The sequence below is a fragment of the Aethalodelphis obliquidens genome, unplaced genomic scaffold (genome assembly GCF_003676395.1).
Source record: "Aethalodelphis obliquidens isolate GAN/ISIS:26980383/991018 unplaced genomic scaffold, ASM367639v1 scaffold22, whole genome shotgun sequence".
Taxonomy (NCBI): domain Eukaryota; kingdom Metazoa; phylum Chordata; class Mammalia; order Artiodactyla; family Delphinidae; genus Aethalodelphis; species Aethalodelphis obliquidens.
This window is the reverse complement of record NW_020837966.1, coordinates 661271-680124: the sequence shown is the minus strand read 5'-3', so window position 1 is coordinate 680124 and position 18854 is coordinate 661271. Positions and strand designations below refer to the sequence as shown.

Below are 18854 nucleotides of genomic sequence, written 5' to 3'. Positions count from 1 at the left end.
TCTTCTTTCACATCCTAGGCTCCAGATTCAGCAAGCCTTGTGCCTGCCTGAGAGTCCAGTCCCTCTGGCCAAGAACAAACATGATATCCATATCAGAATGAACTTCACATAGTGGTTATTCGTTTGTGATTTTTAAGGTTTCTGGCTCACTAAAAAGCGACCTAGTTTTTACACCTCAGCTTCTTGTTGTGATTTTTTAAAAAAGGATGTGGTGCCTTCCCAACACACATGATATTAAATATCTATAAAGCCAGAGCAGTGGTCATGACAAGAGACATACAGGGGCTTGAGGCCTGAGGCTGACTCTGAATAACAGAAGAAACAATGAGAAGATCAACAACTAATGAGATATTTTGCTAATTCACTGATTAAAACTATACAAGAGATTTTTTTATCCTTGCAAAATTCTGTCCTAGCAAAGGCTAAAACACTATCAGTAGCTATTAGTAAAACCTTTAAGCTTCCAATTAAACCTAACAAACATGTCCCCTAAAATTTATTGGAAAATATTACTTCTCCATACGGCTGAATTTACTGTGCTGATGTGGATTTAAAACACTAACCCTAGAGGAATTCCGTACTGTGCACAAAATCAATTTCACAAACATGGAAGTGTCTTTGAAAGTCTGTTAATACTATCAAGTGGAAAAATTATCCTACATTTTAACTCTATTAGTCCTTCAAAAAACTTAAAAAAAAACTATCTTCTCTGTTGAAAACAATATCTTTCTTTGGCTTTTTAGAACTGATATATTAGGCACAGCTCAGAGAAAGGAGCTAAGAAAAAGCTACACATGAATCCCACTTCTTGAAAAGTGACATGTTAGTACTGAAAACTGTTGTTTTAGAAGCAATTAGGCTAATTAAGCTTGATAGCATGATTTCAAGAGAGATGCTGTGCAAGCCCCTATCCACAATGAGAATTTGCACTGAAGCAAGGAACAGCTGATATGTGCAGAGATGCAAGTCTGGAGTGCTATCTATAAACTCCATGCCCTTAGAAAGGATAGAGTGGAGTAAGATGATAATGATGATGATTTTGGATTAACATTTAGTCCTTTTCAAAGGGAGGAAAGGACCTTGTATCAAGAAGCAGGTCCCGGGACTTCCCTGGTGGTGCAGTGGTTAAGAATCCACCTGCCAATGCAGGGGACAAGGGTTCGAGCCCTGGTCCGGGAAGATCCCACATGCCGCGGAGCAACTAAGCCTGTGCACCACAACTACTGAGCCTGTGCTCTAGAGCCCGTGAGCCACAACTACTGAAGCCCGTGAACCTAGAGCCCGTGCTCCGCAACAAGAGAAGCCACCACAATGAGAAGCCCTCACACCGCAACGAAGACCCAACGCAGCCAAAAAGATAAAAATAAATAAATAAGTAAATTTATTAAAAAAAAAAAAAAGAAGCAGGTACCACCACCCATCATTGAAGAGATTTCGTAAATGGAGAAAGGCTGTGACTGATGCATGAAAGGAAGAGGAAACCTGCTAAAATTTCCTTTGTAAGTTATTATTTCAAAGGAAGATCCTCATCACATCAAGTACACAACTCTGAACAAAACAGAGCTTAAGGCAAAATAGGTAATAAGGATACCTGGGCTTTTATTTTGAATTTAATAAAATGTGGTTGATTATACAAAGGTCCAAATTAAGCATAATTGTGAATTACGTTTACTTCATGCCTGAATCAGATAGAACAGATAATTTAGAAAAATACACACAAATATTACGGTAAAGATATATTAACCTGGTGATTGACAGCATTAGATTTAATTTGAAAAAACAATATTGGGTTAAAACCAAAAGGGGAGAGATTTCTTTTTTTAATTCTCACAGTTAGAAATACACTTGCTTTAAAAACTCACTAAACTCACCATTGATCATATTTTCAGCATTATGATTCACGCCTAAGTCTCTACAAGCAAAGACAGACGATACACCTGGATTCTGTGTTACTTTTCTTTGTTTTTTCTGTTGTTTAACAAGAGTCAGGAGGAGATGCACTGCTTCTGTAAGGCAGAGCCCTTGGATGATGAACACTAAAAATAATGCCATACTTGGCTGGTGACATAGATCAGTGGTGGCAGAAATGAAGAGTAAAACCTTAGCTCCTCAGAAAAACTGGCTTTTCTTCAAAGACAGGGCAACCTGACTTGTGATCATTCTTTGAAGCAATTTACATCAGTAGCCAGCTCAGTTACAACAGCTGGTGGGCAAGTATTAGACACAGATGACTCTTTTACAGCCAAAACACAGGAGAAATTAGATTATTAGCTTTCCTGTAAATACGTAATAAGGTTGGCTAGTCCTGGAGAGAAGAGGAATTGTGTATCACCAGACTTTTACTTTAGAATAGAACATTCCAAGTTCAGCTGCTTCAGAATCACCTGGGAAGCTTATTAAAAATACAGTTGCCTGGGCCCATCCCAAACCTTTAGAAGGAAATCTTTGCATTTTCAAAAAATTCCCTATCCTACATAACCTGATGAGTCTGTGTCCTGCAAAGCTTGAGAACTTCTGCTCTCAAGGGCAGTGCTGGGATGTCTTATGTTGCAAATCATTAATATTTCCGAGGTCCATTACTCACGTGTAAACCTTAAGAACAAAATCCTTCTCTTCCTTTAATTCTGTGAGCGACTGCAGGACATCCAGGATGCTTAGGACCGCACAGCCATACGGCCGCCGATAGTGCAGATGAGCAGGGCCCTTCTTTGAGTCATTCAGGAGCATCCGGCCTGGGGCACAGCAGAAACACCAGTCAGACTGAGAACTCCATGCTCCTCTATAGCACCACCGAATTGTCATCCAAGGATGCCAGAGCTATAGGTATCTTAAGAGATTTTCTAAACTGGAAGACTGAAGATGAAGGGAGCCATCCAAGGATGCAAGGTTATTTATGTAGAGGAATGCCAAACAGGCCTTTAGCCAGGGCTCTTCCCCTGCACCACGTTCAATTAATCATCCTTACTACCCACCTCAACACCAACAGTCCATTTATTAATCATATGTGAATGAAACAGTGGTTTCATGAATTTCTTAGAAAAACCAATGTGCTAATATATTTTAACTTCTTAGTTGAGTATTTTAGCTGACAGGTAAAAGTTATGTATACAGGGATAACGAGAACAATGTACTATTCTTCCAACCAAATTCTTCCAGCCAAAGCTGCTCCTGAACCACTGTAGGAGCAAGAAGAGTCTCAGAAAGTAGATGGGAGCTTGATTTTCCTGCTTACCAAGGCTGTGCTTATAGTGGCAAGAGGACTTGCAAATGCAGAACTGGAACCTCAACAAATGCTTTATCAAGTACAGCAAAACAAAAACCCAAAAAGTACAGCAAAAGAGTTGTTTTGTTGTTGGCAAAACAACTCTTTTGCTGTACAGGATATGCCAGAACCCACTATGAAAGACGACTTGGTTAGTCATGGGCCCGCAAATTATGTCATAAACTTAAAATAAGACTGGACAAACGAACCACAGGTAGCAAAAATCTTGGGTGGGGTAGAAGTGAGATACCATCCATCTAGTGCAGTAATGACAGTAACTCTAATTTTGTGGAAAATAGCATAGATACATACTTTTTGATACAAAACACAGCAAAGGCCATTCACTACCTGTTAAGCTGGCAACCCTGGCAATCCGTTATAAGATCTCTGAGGCAGAGGGCTGGTACAGAGGCAGAACATTAGATGGAGAGAATGTAAAAAAGCAGGCCACTTGAAATAAAAAGTATGGGTCCAAAAACAAATAGGAAGCAGAAAATGCTTTCATTTCTATCAAATTCAGCTATTGCAGCAGCTGAGCTTAAGGTACAGCTCCAGTACAAGCTGGACTCTAATCCTAAAACCTGAAGTACCTGAAGTAATCCTAAAACCTGAAGAGCTAGGCAGAAGACAAAGGTCATACACGGTAGATATCCCAAGTTGGGGTGGTCTTAGTCATGTGAATTGATAATGTGAACCGTACCTATTCGTATCACATGGGCAACTATATATAAATCTCTCTTCATATCTTTGCTGCTCAGATCCTAAGAAAAGAGAAAAAATAAATTAAGGCAATGAATACATAGAAAATAATTAAAATTTCATTTTGAACCTCATAATGGTTTGCTTTTGCTGCTTTTAGCATATGCTATAGGTGGGGGAAGGGGATTAAAGCACATAGCAGTTTAGTGTTTATAAGATTCCTGCAGTGAAAGCCTGGACATCTTATGTGCCCTTGGAAGATTATTTTGTTGACAGTATTTTTCCAGCTCTTATTTAGACCACCTATCTCCGAAAGTTCTCACATCAGAAATCTCCATGACATTGACTTATCCATGTTTATTCCAAAATCATATAAAAACATTCTGTAACAAAAGAAATTTCCAATGCAGGAAAAAAAAGGGAAAACACCAAAAGGCTCATTAATGACTGAAATTCTGAAAGTTTACTCTCTACTAATTTTACATTTATTCTGCTGTCCACAAATGATTATTATACACTAGATATGTTCCCTTGAAAAGCAATTACTTTGGTTTTAGTGACACCTCAATAATTAGATCTCCCATTTCTAAATTTAGATATGTATCATTTATGCTGAAGTATAAAGCTGAAAATAATTTTATCTGGAAAATTTTAAGGGCTTCCTTTAAGTAAACAAATCTCATCCAGAATCACTTTTAAAACTAGAGTTATAAAAATAATTTTATACATTATTTATGTGTAGAACACATTTTGAAAAAAAATGTTTGAGTATATATTTATACTTTATTTAACACATTATACTCGAAGTAATAAAACTTCCTTTAATATGTATTGTTTCAGACTTTCACCATGTCATCAACTGCTGCTCACTCCCAGCCACTGTTATGAATTAATGATGATTGAAGGAGTAACCTCTATCTTTAATGGGACAGGTTCCTGTGATTTCCCTTTTGCTTCTAGGAAACGGTCCCTTAGTTCCATTTCCTTCCCATCTTTCATCTTTTGATTTGTCCCAGATACTTATCTCTTTTCAATAAAGCAGGAAAAGGGACAATCAAGCAGCAGTCATGATTTTGAATGAGCTTTGGATCCAGAATCCCCATGTTTGCTTTATGTTTATGTTTACCCTGTAGCAGGGTTAGGTCTAGGTTAGGTCTAGGGTGAGGCAAGCAAGCCATCTAAGATATAAAATTTAAGGTCTCATTCTCAGGATCCTGCGCTTTGCTTGCCTCACCACAATCCCAGCTCTGCCCTGTAGAGTGGTCCTGAACATATGAAAGAAAAGGAGACATTAAAAAGTAATTTGTAATGGTGAAATTGAAGCTTTTAGATTCTAGATGGTTATAATATTTTGCCAAATTCTTGATGGAATAATGAAATATACTTACAATGAAATGGGTTACAAAATAATTTAACATAAATTGTTATCTCTGGAATCACAAAGATATATTTTTGCATGAAAGTTGTCTTTTGATCTTGAAAAATGATATTTTAGACTCCATTTCAATAATTCCTTTAATTTAAAATGATATCCTCCAAACAGTACTACATTTTGCTAAATATTAAGATGACTACTAAAAAATAGAAATTAAAAAACAGATTACCATTTTTATATAATTTTTGGGATAGAAACATGTCTATTACTAAAAGATATGTAAATGTTTGACACATTTCAAAGTGAAATGGTCTTCTACATAGCTTAGATTGTGTTAATCCAAACTATCAAATAACCAGTATAATTATAAATCCCAATATACGTAGAGAATTCAAGCCAGTTACCAAAGATGATCAAACACTAACCAGATGGGCTGTACACAAGAGCATGGGATCTCTCCTTTGGTTCTGTTCAGGTGAATGAAAGGAAGAAGCCTAAAATGTAATTTATAGTATTTTCTAAATGGCTGGATAGGGGCTCTTTCTTACCATGTTACACATGGTACCCAGAACATTCTGTGGCATTTATTTGAGATCAGTAAAAATAAGATGACAATAATCAGTACCAGAAAATATTTTAAGTAAAATTATTATTTGTGAGTTCCACATAATTTCAGTTTCAAAATTCAGTGTAAAGGCTATCTTATTAGATATGAGCATGGTTAAACACCATAGAGTTATGTCACAAGACCTGTAAAACCAAGGTGGGGAGAGAGGTGACTCACCCACCATTCATCTGGTGAGCAGGGTTTGAATTTAGATTTATTCACTGGACCTTACCCTCCAATCCTACATAACTAGGAAGCTGGTTCCCAACTACCTGGTGGGTAGAAAAGACAGTGACTCAGGGATCAGCATCTTGACTCAGTTACTAATATTTCATCTGAAACATGGAAAAGTCAATTCACTTTCCTGTGCCTGGACTACCCTTTTTCTGTAGAGATAATAGGATTTACAAATATAAAACACAGCCAATTTATTCATTCTTATGCTGTAGAAAAGGAGGCAGTATTTTAATAAATGATGTTATTGCACTAATAATTAAATTCATTCTTAATTCCAAGAAAGCACTACCTAAAATTCTATTTTGAAATGTGAAAAAGTAAATGTAAAAAATATGATGCCAATTAATGCAGGGAAAACAACACAAGTTCATTCTCTGAGCTGATCACTCAACTATAATAGAAAATAAACATGTATTCATTTACTTATGTAACAAATCATTAGTATTTGCCAGGCACTGTGTGTGAGGCACTGGATATCTAGTAAGGAGCAAATACACAGACATGCTCTCTCATGCTCATACCACACAGCCATTGTTAATCATGAAAGTCATCAAAATCCTCACTGTATTAGACATTTACATAAATATGAAACACCTTCTTGGATAAAATTCTTCTTGTACAGGAAGCTCTGAAATCTAATATAGTCAGAAAAAAACAGGATTTACCAAGAGCAAGATTGTGCATGGATAATGTGACTGTCTGTAATGTGGCTCTGAAGTCAGCTTGAGTAACCCTGCAAAACTGCTCCATTTGTATGGTTCCCTTTTCTTGATGCTAAGGTAAGCTAACATGCTGGCACTGACCACAGCTGTACCTGCATTTTCTTGCATTTACTCGAAAACTCTGTAACACATATGCCAATCTGGAAAACTCCTTTGGCCCACAGGAGGAACTCAAGTCTTAGATAGCCAGAAAATAGTTTCCACCAAAATTATCATTTCGTATAAACTTAAAGTAAAACATGAAAATCCTGGCTAGAACAATCTTGTTCAAAAATCTTCTAGGCTTTGAAAAAAATTCCCCAAATCATTTTTTTGGGGGATCTTTAAAAAAAGATCCAGGGCTGTACTGCAAAGGGAACTACAAAAGTGGGTATTTTTAGCAGCCTTGTGCCTTCTCATTGTGGCAGAACAAGAGCACGTCATAAGTGTTACGTGCATCTCTGATTTATAAAGCTGGGGCTACAGCCTAGGCCTCTGGGCCCCTATAGATAATTAAAATGCTGTTAAATGAAATTTTGATTTACTGTATAATTACATTCAAATATCATAATTAAGTTCATTTTTCAAGAGACAAGGACTACACTCATCACATTCAAGGACAGCACACATGCACGCACACGTGCGCACACACACACACACACACACACACACACAGCTCTGTTCCCACAGTGCCAAAGAACAAGGAATCGACAATTTCTTTTGCTGCTTTAACCAAACAATATCAGAGCACGAGGATCTATAAAAGACTCCTAAGGTCACTGAGACATTCTAGACAGATGGGTGTCTCATCTCATTCTAATCCTGTTTCAGGAAGGTGGTCCCAGAGAACCAGCTCAGTGTTCAGGTAGTCTCACTTCAGATGCTCTCCCCCAATATTCTAACCTACATCCCATTACCTGCAATTTGGACTCTTTCCCTTGTTCTCCTGTTGAAGAGAGAGCATTGATCTTTCCAGACTAAACCATCTCAATTCCCTTAGCTGTCTTCCTGGATCTGCTTTTCCTGCTTTTTCTTCCTGTATTATCTCCTAAGCTTTGAATGCTGAGCTCAAAGATGTACGAAACTTCATGTTAGCTTAGCTAGATTTGTAAATCCTTCATACCTGAAGCAATTTCAATAAAAGTTATTCCTGTAAAAGTGGCTTCTGATTCTGCAGTAACATCATTTGAGATTTCGATAAAGTTGTAGTAAATGAACAAAAAAGGTCAGGTAAACAAATCCAATTTTATCTTTCAGAGAAAGTCACATATCAGAGCCCTAGATAAATCCCATTTGTGTTTAAGAGGCACACCATAAGGTTTGAGACACCTGTCACCTATCAATCATGCACCACAAACGAGGGCAGTGGCACTGTGACACCATCATACCTCCCTGCACTCAACAGGTTTTGATGTATCTCAGTATCACTGAAGCACATCAAAGAATCCATGATAGTCAAAAGTGGTTTAAAATTGTGACACGGTCTTATTTTCTTCTTCAGCAAATAAATTAACTGAAATAAATAAAGCTGGGCAGTTAAGTTTTATAACTGGGTAAAAAAAAAATTTAGTAAATCAGAATCAGCTTGAAGAATACACAAGGCAATGTGGTATTGTGAGGCTTAGCACTTTTCAATAAGCAGGTTACCTAGCCTTCTCTGAGCTGATGAGTCCACGAGCTCAGAGACCACGAATAACAGCATGGTTATTCAGAAAAAACTTAAGTATGAATCATGGCACAAAAAGACTCTGTTCGGTATTTGAAAGAGGAGGACTATTTAGTTTGTCTCTCTTTATATAAACTTATTAAAAAACTGCAAAGCTGTAAATTTGGTGGGTGCCTTTAGAGAAACCATACTTACACGTCAGAGAAATTCCCAGTGGCCTTGAAGAAGAATTGTAAGAAAGACTTTCCTCAAATTTTATATGTCTATTATATTAAATAGCTTCTAAAATGTACATCAGTAAAAGGTACTTGATTATATTTCTTTAATAAATTAAATTAAAAACTGAAGCTAATTTCAGTTTTCTTAAATATTTCATTAAAACCTGATAGACACATAAATCAAGTTCTATTCTCACCAGTGTGTGGGGAAATAAGAATAAATGCTTGTTTCCAGGGCAACAATATCCACATAGCAGGGCCCTAGTTAGAGTCAACAGCAGAGAAGGGAAATAGAATTTGCACATACTGTAAAAAGGGCACACATTCGTTCTATCTTCTCTGGGTTCCTTGGCCCACCATTCTTGTTCAGTCTCACCAGAAACCGCTCACTGAAATGTAGGAGAGAGAGACAGAGAAATGTAAGGGACTGCATGCTCGAGAACAAATAAAAAGGGCATTTATAGAGAAACCCTAAACACTTTCAGGACAGCCCATAGTGACAGGCAAGGCCAAAAGTACATGTCTGGTAGCAGGAGACTATCTTTCTTGCCAAGCAACATGCAATAGAGACTACAAACTGCTTCACAGGTGTTGCTGTTTACTTGCCAGTTGTGGCTCTTACCTCCCTAAAGCTGTGTGCTCCCTGAGGGCAGCAACGAGGATTATGTCTTGTATTTTTCCCAAATACCCTCAAAGCTCTGGGCATAACAGTAAGCCCGTAAGAAGCATATACATTCTTTGATGTGAACACTCAGATCATCATAAAAATATTCATCACACTACGTCCGAAAGAGTCTACATTACCCAGTTTACATCTTCCTATACAATATTTGAGAATCATTTTAGAGCCAAGAAAAAATGTTACAGGGACTTATAAAAGTTTGGGTGAAAAGTAAAAAAGAAATAATGTACTGTAATTAAAGCTGTAATCAGAATTTAATAGGGCCATTAAGATATTTTATTCCTCAAACAATATAGGTTAATTCTTGAAGGAAATTATTGGACTGAAAAACTTTAGAAACAGTGTTTGCAACATTCTGGAGAAATGTCTCCTTTCTCTCTTATCTCCTTCCTGCCCCTGCCTAGGATCTCATTCCCATCTCCTCATCCCAAGGTTCTCTACCAATTGTAACAGGAAAACTGAGCCATGGCAAAGACAAAGTATGTGATTCTAAAAGTAATTTGCTTCTCCTGTGCCCAGAGTCATGTACTCATTACACATATTAGGTATCAGTAAAAAGGCCAATACTAAAATATTGTACTAGAATTATAAGATATGTTGTAATATCAGCTGCACAGTTTGCTTAGTTTGTTCACATATTCATTTGTTCATTTAGTCAACAGATAGTTACTAAGTTGTCTGTGCTAAACATAGGAACACAAATGTGAACACAATATATATAGGGCACTTTTCTTCCTAGAGCTCATGGTCCTTCCTAGAGCTTAACTTCCTAGGCAGTTAAATGTGCAGAAATGAAGCTCAGAAAAGATCTGGCTTTTATAAATCTGGCAAATATAAATTTGAGATGCTTCAGCCAGCAGATTAGATGGGAATAAGCAGGGAATATACACAGAACAAGAAGAAAAAGGGGCTTTGGTCAGAATCCTGAGAGACATTGATAATTAAGAAACAGGTAAAAGAAGAAGAACTAGCCAAGTAGACATGTAGGGACAAATAGAAAAACAGAAGAAATAAGAAGAATGGTGGGATGCTATGTTAGTTAAGGGAAAAAAGTGTCTGAAAGAGGAGGGAGGGGTCAAGGAGGCCCAAGGGCACTGAGAATCACATGAGACAACAATACAACAGTGTCCACCGGATGTTAAAACAGATATCATTGGTGATTCTGGCAAGAACCGTTTTTGTGGAATGATAGTGAAAGAGGCTAGTGTGAGGAGTAAGAAATAAGGAAGCAGAAACAGTGAGTCTAGACCCCTCTTTGAAGAGGTGAAGATGTGGAAGTGATGAACTTTTAGTTAAATGGGCATGTTGAGTTGAGGGAGGTCTTTGTTTAAAGATGGGATAACCCACATATATTCAATTAATTTTCAATAAAATTATCAAAATTCAGTAAGGGAGAACAGCAGTTTCAACAAATGGTGAACAATCCATATAAAAAATTAAACCTTGATCTTGCCTATAAGAAATGAACTTGGGGCTTCCCTGGTGGCGCAGTGGTTGAGAGTCCACCTGCCGAGGCAGGGTACACGGGTTCGTGCCCCGGTCCGCGAAGATCCCACATGCTGCGGAGCGGCTGGGCCCGTGAGCCATGGCCACTGAGCCTGCGCTCCGCAATGGGAGAGGCCACAACAGTGAGAGGCCCGCGTATCGTTAAAAAAAAAAAAAAAATGAACTTGAATTTATCATAGACCTAAATATAAGAGCTAAAACTATAAAACTGTAAGAATACACACAAGAAAAATGAGACAAGTACCTTCGTGTATCTTGTTCACATTTGTTTTTCCATATTTAGCACACAGTAGAAAAATCTTTGTGATCTCAGATTATTAAGCATATAACATGAATCACAAAATGATAAATTGGACTTTATAAAATTAAAACCATCTTCTCTTCAAAAGACACTGATAAGCAAATGAAAAGGCAAGCTATAGAGTAGAAGAAAATATTTACACTGACCTAAGAAAGGACTGTATTGACAACATATAAAGTAAGCTCAGACGTAATAATAAATAACAACTCAAAAAATGGACCAAAAAATCTGAACAGACCCTTCACCAAAGAATATACAGGGATGGAAAACAACCTCAAGAAAACATTATTAGTAACTAGAGAAACGTAAATTAAAAGCACAGTGAGATACCACTACACAAGTACTAGAATGGCTAAAATTAAAGACTGAATATACCAAGGATTGGCAAGAATGTAGAGCAACTAGAACTCTAATAATCTGTTGAGGAGAATGTGAAATGGTACAGCCACTTTGGAAAACAGCCTGACAGTTTCTTTTAAAGTCAAACATGCACTTACTATATGACCCAACAATTTTACTCCTAGGTATTGACTCAGAAGAAATGAAAACATATGTCCACACAAAGACCTGATTGTGAATGTTCATTGCAGCTTTATTCATAATCGCTAGAAACTGTAAAGAACCCAAATGTTCATCAGGAGATGAACAGACAGATATACCATTGTATGGTATACCCATACAATGGAATATTACTTCACAATAAAAAAAGCAAACTACTAAGATTTATAATATGGATGAATCTCAAAGGCATTATGCTAAGTGAAAGAAGTCAATCACAAAAGACAATATACTATATGTCTCCATTTATAGTACATTCTAGAAACGTAAAATTATAGGAACAGAAATCACATCAGAAGTTGCCAAGACTGAGGAAGGAGGGCACGGGTTTGACTGCAAAGGTACATAAGGGAATTTTCTGGGGTGATGAAATGTCTGTTTCTTGACTATGGTAGTGGTTTCACAACTATAAATTTGTGAAAACTCATCAAACTATGCATTAAAAAGGGTGAATTTTGGGCTTCCCTGGTGGCGCAGTGGTTGAGAGTCTGCCTGCTGATGCAGGGGACACGGGTTCATGCCCCGGTCCGGGAAGATCCCACATGCCGTGGAGCGGCTGGGCCCGTGAGCCATGGCCGCTGAGCCTGCACGTCCGGAGCCTGTGCTCCGCAACGGGAGAGGCCACAACAGTGAGAGGCCTGCGTACCGCAAAAAAAAAAAAAAAAGAAAGAAAGAAAGGGGAAGGTAATCCACTGAATGGAAGAAAATATGTTCAAATAATATATCTGATAAGGGACTTGTAGCTAAAATTTATAAAGAACTCTTACAACTCAATAATAAAATAACGAATAGACATTTCTACATCGAAGATAAACAAATGGCCAATAAGGATATGAAAAGGTGTTCAACATCATTAGCCATTAGGGAAATGCAAATCAAAACCACAATGGGGGCACTACTTCACTTCCACTAGAATGACTTTCATCAAAAAGACAGATAATAACAAGTGTAGACAAGGAGGTGGAGAAATTGGAACCACCATATAATGTTGGTGGGAATGTAAAATGGTGCAGCCACTTTGGAAAACAGTCTGGTGGTTCCTTAAAAGGTTAAACATAGTTTAACATATGACCCACCAATTCTATCCTTAAGTATATATCCCAGATAAATGAAAATATATGGCCACCCAAAAAAGCACATGAACATTCATAGCAGCATTTTTCATAATAGCCAAAAGATGAAAACCACCAAAATATCCAACAACAAATGAAAGGATAAATAAAATATGGTAGGTATATCCATACAATGGATTATTATTTAGCCATAAAAGGAATGATGTATTGATATACACTACAATGTAGATGAACTTCAAAAACATCATGCTGAGTGATAGAAGCCAGACACAAAAGGCCACATATTGTATGACCCCATTTCTATGAAATGTCCAGAATAGGCAAATATATAGGAACAGAAAATAGATTAGTGGTTGCCTAAGGCTGGGGATTTGGCAGAAAATGAGGTGACTTGTAAAGGGTATGGAATTTCTCTTGGGGGTGATGAAAATGTTTTAAAATTGACTGTGGTAAAGTTTGCACAACTCCAATATACTTAAAGCCACTGAATTGTACCCTTTGAATGGATGAATTCTATAGTGTGTGAATTGTATCTAATAAAGTTGTTGCAAAATCAAACAACAGCAAACTTTTTCATGGCTTACTCTTGCTCTCAGATAAAATAAAAATACCATATGCTAACACATATATATGGAATCTAAGAACAAAAAAAAAAATGGTTATGAAGAACCTAGGGGCAAGACGGGAATAAAGACGCAGACCTACTACAGAATGGACTTGAGGACACAGGGAGGGGAAAGGGTAATAAGCTGGGACAAATTGAGAGAGTGGCATGGACATATATACACTACTAAATGTAAAATCGATAGCTAGTGGGAAGCAGCCTCATAGCACAGGGAGATCAGCTCGGTGCTTTGTGACCACCTAGAGGGGTGGGATAGGGAGGGTGGGAGGGAGGGAGACGCAAGAGGGAAGACATATATGTATAGCTGATTCACTTTGTTATAAAGCAGAAACTAACACACCATTGTAAAGAAATTATACTCCAATAAAGATGTTAAAAAAAAATCAGATCTCTAAGGTCTCCAAGGCCTTGTGTGGAACATTCAGTGTATCTTTAGAGCCCCATCTCACAAGAGCCTTTCTTGCTTGTTATTCTCTATATACACTGTTCTCCTAGATACAAGTTTTTTGAACAAGCCAAGCTCCTTCTTGCCTTAGGACCTTTGCACATGCTGTTACCTCTGCCTGGAATACTGTTCTTTCAGCCCAAGTGGCTCGTTCAAATGCCAATTTCCCAGGGAAGCCAACTACAATGATGTTAGCAAGAGCAATACCCCTCCCCTCCCATACCCTCTCTCTCCTTTTCAGCACTTGGCACAAACTAATTATTTTCTTTCTTTATTATCCTTCTCTTACATGAGAGAATAAGCTCCCTAATAATAAGGGAGCTGTTTACTGCTGTATCTCTAGTACTTCCAAGAGGCTAACCTACAACAGGTGCTCAATACATGTTGAATGAAAGAAGGTGGAAGTTCCATGAAGAATTGCTGTGTGGTGTGTGGAAGCCTGCTGACAAAGGTCACCATAAACTGGATGGGTAGCATCACCATCATACTATGCAGAAACATTGATGAGCCAACAGTGAGCAAACAAGATGGTCAGGACAAACCAACCTTCTAACTTGGTGGATAAAGACTGAGAAACATCAAGCATGTTGTGGTAGTCAGAGTCTCCCAGCTACTCACTAAAATCCATGTTCTCTGTTTCTTCTTGGGCAGGCAGATAGACTATACTTCTCAGCCTCCCCTATAGTTGGATGTGGCCATATAATGAGCTCTAGACACTGAATGCAGATAGAAGTGATGTATACCACTTCTCGGCTTAGCCCTAAACACTGGTTACATGTTTGTCTTCATGCTCTTTCCCCTTTCAGATGCCTAGAGTGGAGATGACCCCCCAAGGCAACGTTGGGGCCATGTACTGGCGTTGACAGAGTATTTATTAGTCTGAGTCCCTGAATGATTGTACGGATGAGTCCCACCCTAGTTACTGCAAATTCACCCACCTGGTATTAGTATTCAAGCAAGAAATACATTTCTATTGTGTTTGAGCTGTTATGCATTTTTCTGTCTAACTGTTACAGAAGTTGATCTATCTTAATACATATAAATGCATATAATAACCACTCAAATTAGTTGTTAACTTGATAGATGAAAATAAAAACAATTTTAAGAAGTTTATGCCTTTTCAAGAGAATTTATTATTATTTCTGTTCTCTTCTTTGGAAGGAAGACATACAACTGCTCTCACCCTCACATTACCTCTCTCAGTGAATCTCTCAAGCACAGACATCTACCAAGCAGGCTGCCATCTGGAGCTTCTCGTTACCAAACTAGAGAAAGGGGTGCTATTCGGAGGGGCTACACCAAGTTCTGGTCCAAAGAAAAAAGGGTAGATAAAACAAATTCCAGGGTAGACAGTATTGCTGGCCCTATGAGAACCCAAGAACTTCTCTTTCTCCTCAGCAGGAAAAGGAGGCCCCTAAGGTGGTTCTCCCAGTGCCCAGCTGAGCTTCACATTTCCTAGAGCCTATCACACTCCCGGTATCACCTGGCTTTCTTCACAGTTTGTGAGACTGAAAATAACTGGGTTTTTTTTGTCTGTTTGTTTGTTTCATTTCAAAGGGCTCTAGGTACAAATTGAATTACTTCCTGTTTTGCTGGCTTCACCAATGGGTATGAAATAAATGCTGCTTTCTGTTAACATTCAAACTATCTGAAGGCAAACATCTACCCAATGTTTCCTAATTTGGCAACAGCTGTTCTGCAAAAGAAGTGGTCAATATTGCTGGGAAATATTGCATTAAACACAGAGAGGTTTCTACCCTCTAGGACTTCTCAGAGGCTTAAAATGTTATGTGTTTAAGTACCAATGGGACAGGTGACTTTGGACTCCACAACCTGCCTTTGCATAAGGCGATGGAATCTGTACAAATACAATTTGATAAATGCTGAGTGAATCTATTTGCCAACTAGAGGCATGACTCCTTTTCATATATCCCAAAAGTGTGAAAGGAACTGTGGCCAAAGAAAAAAATTTATTTATGAGATTTTACAAACATCCGCACCTCTATATGAGAGCAACAGGTCAGTTTTTCTCCTAATACTCTGGGTAAGAAAACTCTAATTATTTCAAGAGAAAAAAGAGATGGTTAAATTCTTATTCTTCAATAAGCAACATTATGAGAGAACTGCTCTACATTTACTTGTCTTTATGATGAGCTATGCATGAACAGTATATGAAGTTACATTAATTTCATATTATTGAGCAAGTTCTTACAAATGAAATCCATAATTTGAATCTGTGACAAGTCTAATAGAGTCTTAATTTTAAGATCACTTGCTTTTATGAGAGTTCTAATTCCTGGGTGGTACTGCATTTCATACACTTCTCCACTGATGGTAATTCATGCATGCCTACAGCAAATGTTTGGTGACCAACAATGAGGTGCTAGTCTATGCCAGGCACTGAGGCAAAGACTAAGTCTTTAATCCTTAGGGAGGTTATTTCCTGAAGACTCTGGTTTGGAAATATAAGCACACGCCTCAAATAAATGTGAGGGATTCTCCCATCTCTTTTCATTTAATCTTCATGTTTCTAATTTGGGCCTCTGTGGAGATGCATGCCAGCTACTTAGCATCTCTCTCATGATCACCCTCAGGTGCTTGAAAACAGCAAGTAGCCCCAAGGCCATACTACACTGTACAACCCAACAGGTTAGGAAATCTCTATTATAATTTCCTCACAGATGCATTTTCCAATTTAGATCCTTGGCTTTATTTCTCAAGTTCTTCAAGTTTTCCCACTTCATTCTAAATCACAGAGAGTAGAAATGCATAAAGGGGTTTCATTAAGGCAAATCAGTGCTGTGGTTTTCAAATTTATTTTTAGTATCAACTTTTCTCTTTTTTACAACAAGACCTTACACTATTCACCAACACATGAAAAATTGAAAAATACAGCTACTTTGTGCAAACAAAGGAGAGAAACGGAAATTTCTCCGTGCAGCCTCAGGAGCAGTGGATTAAATTACCACAATTAACTTGATGTACACTACATCTGTGGAATATCGGACTAGAAAATGATTCATCCCAAAATTGAGGCAGTAGACTTTGGAAGCAACTGTAGACTTGGGGTTTGCTGTCTGTGACTGATTTGTTTCTGATTTTTATGTTTATCTTAGTATAGTTTTTAGCGCTTGTTATCACTGGTGGATTTGTGTTTATTGGTATGGTTGCACTCTTTAAAAAAATTTTTTTTTAATTTTAATAATTTTATTTATTTATTTACTTATTTTTCTTTCTTTTTTCTCACTTTTCTTCTGAGCCATGTGGCTGACAGGGTCTTGGTGCTCCAGACTGGTGTCAGGCCTGAGCCTCTGAGGTAGGAGAGACAAGTTCAGGACACTGGACCACCAGAGACCTCCTGGCCCCATGTAATATCAATTGGCAAGAGCTCTCCCACAGATCTCTGTCTCAACGCTAAGACACAGCTCAACCCAATGGTCAGCAAGCTCCAGTGCTGGATGCCCCATGCCAAACAACTAGCAAGAACACAACCCCACCAATTAGCAGAGAGGCTGCCTAAAATCATACTAAGCTCACAGACATCACAAAACGCACCACCAGATGTGGCCCTGCCCAATAGAAAGACAAGATCCAGCCCCACCCCCCAGAACAGAGGCACCAGTCCCCTCCACCAGGAAGCCTACACAAGCCACTGTACCAACCTCACCCACTGGGGGCAGACACCAAAAACAATGGGAACTACAAATCTGCAGCCTGCAAAAAGGAGGCCCCAAACACAGTAAGTTAAACAAAATAAGAAGACAGAGAAATATGCAGCACGTGAAGGAGCAAGGTAAAAACCCACCAGACTAACAAACTAAGAGGAAATAGGCAGCCTTCCTGAAAAAGAATTAAGAATAATGATAGTAAAGATGATCCAAAATCTTGGAAATAAAATGGAGAAAATACAAGAAACTTTTAACAAGGACCAAGAAGAACTAAAGAGCAAACAAACAATGATGAACAACACAATAAATGAAATTAAAAATTCTCCAGAAGGAATCAGTAGCAGAATAACTGAGGGAGAGGCACGGATAAGTGACCTGGAACCTAAAGTAGTGGAAGTAACTACCACAGAGCAGAATAAAGAAAAAAAAATGAAAAGAATTGAGGACAGTCTCAGCGACCTCTGGGACAACATTAAATGCACCAACATTCCAATTATAGGGGTCCCAGAAGAAGAGACAAAGAAAGGGCCTGCGAAAATATTGAAGAGATTATAGTTGAAAACATCCCTAACACGGGAAAGGAAATAGTCAATCAACTCCAGGAAGCGCAGAGAGACCGATATAGGATAAATCCAAGGAGAAACACGCCAAGACACATATTAATCAAACTAATGAAAATTAAATACAAAGAAAAAATATTAAAAGCAGCAAGAGAAAAGCAATAAATAATATACAAGGGAATCCCCATAAAGTTAACAGCTGATCTTTCAGCAGAAACTCTGCAAGTCAGAAGGGAGTGGCAGGACATATTTAAAGTGATGAAAGGGAAAAACCTACAAACAAGATTACTCTACACAGCAAGGATCTCATTCAGATTTGATGGAGAAATTAAAACCTATACAGACAAGCAAAAACTAAGAGAATTCAGCACTACCAAACCAACTCTACAACAAATGCTAAAGAAACTTCTCTAGGCAGGAAACACAAGAAAAGGGAAAGACCTACAAAAACAAACCCAAAACAATTAAGAAAATAGTAATAGGAACATACATATTGATATTTACCTTAAATGTAAATGGATTAAATGCTCCAACCAAAAGACATAGACTGGCTGAATGGATACAAAAACAAGACCCATATATATGCTGTCTACAAGAGACCCACTTCAGACCTAGGGATACATACAGACTGAAAGTGAGGGGATGGAAAAAGACAGTCCATGCAAATGGAA

At 38.0% G+C, this 18854-nt stretch overlaps 1 protein-coding gene across 1 annotated transcript in view; it reads right to left on the bottom strand.

Annotated features, from left to right (window-relative positions):
* The window catches only part of DOCK3 (dedicator of cytokinesis 3), a 409735-nt gene that overhangs the window by 125107 nt on the left and 265774 nt on the right, over nucleotides 1–18854 (bottom strand). Inside the window, exons 10-12 of the mRNA XM_027120931.1 lie at nucleotides 9073–9154; nucleotides 3963–4023; nucleotides 2585–2732 (exon numbers count right to left, since the gene is read on the bottom strand). Of these exons, the coding sequence (XP_026976732.1) occupies nucleotides 2585–2732; nucleotides 3963–4023; nucleotides 9073–9154 (291 nt within the window). The remainder of the gene's footprint in view (nucleotides 1–2584; nucleotides 2733–3962; nucleotides 4024–9072; nucleotides 9155–18854) is intronic.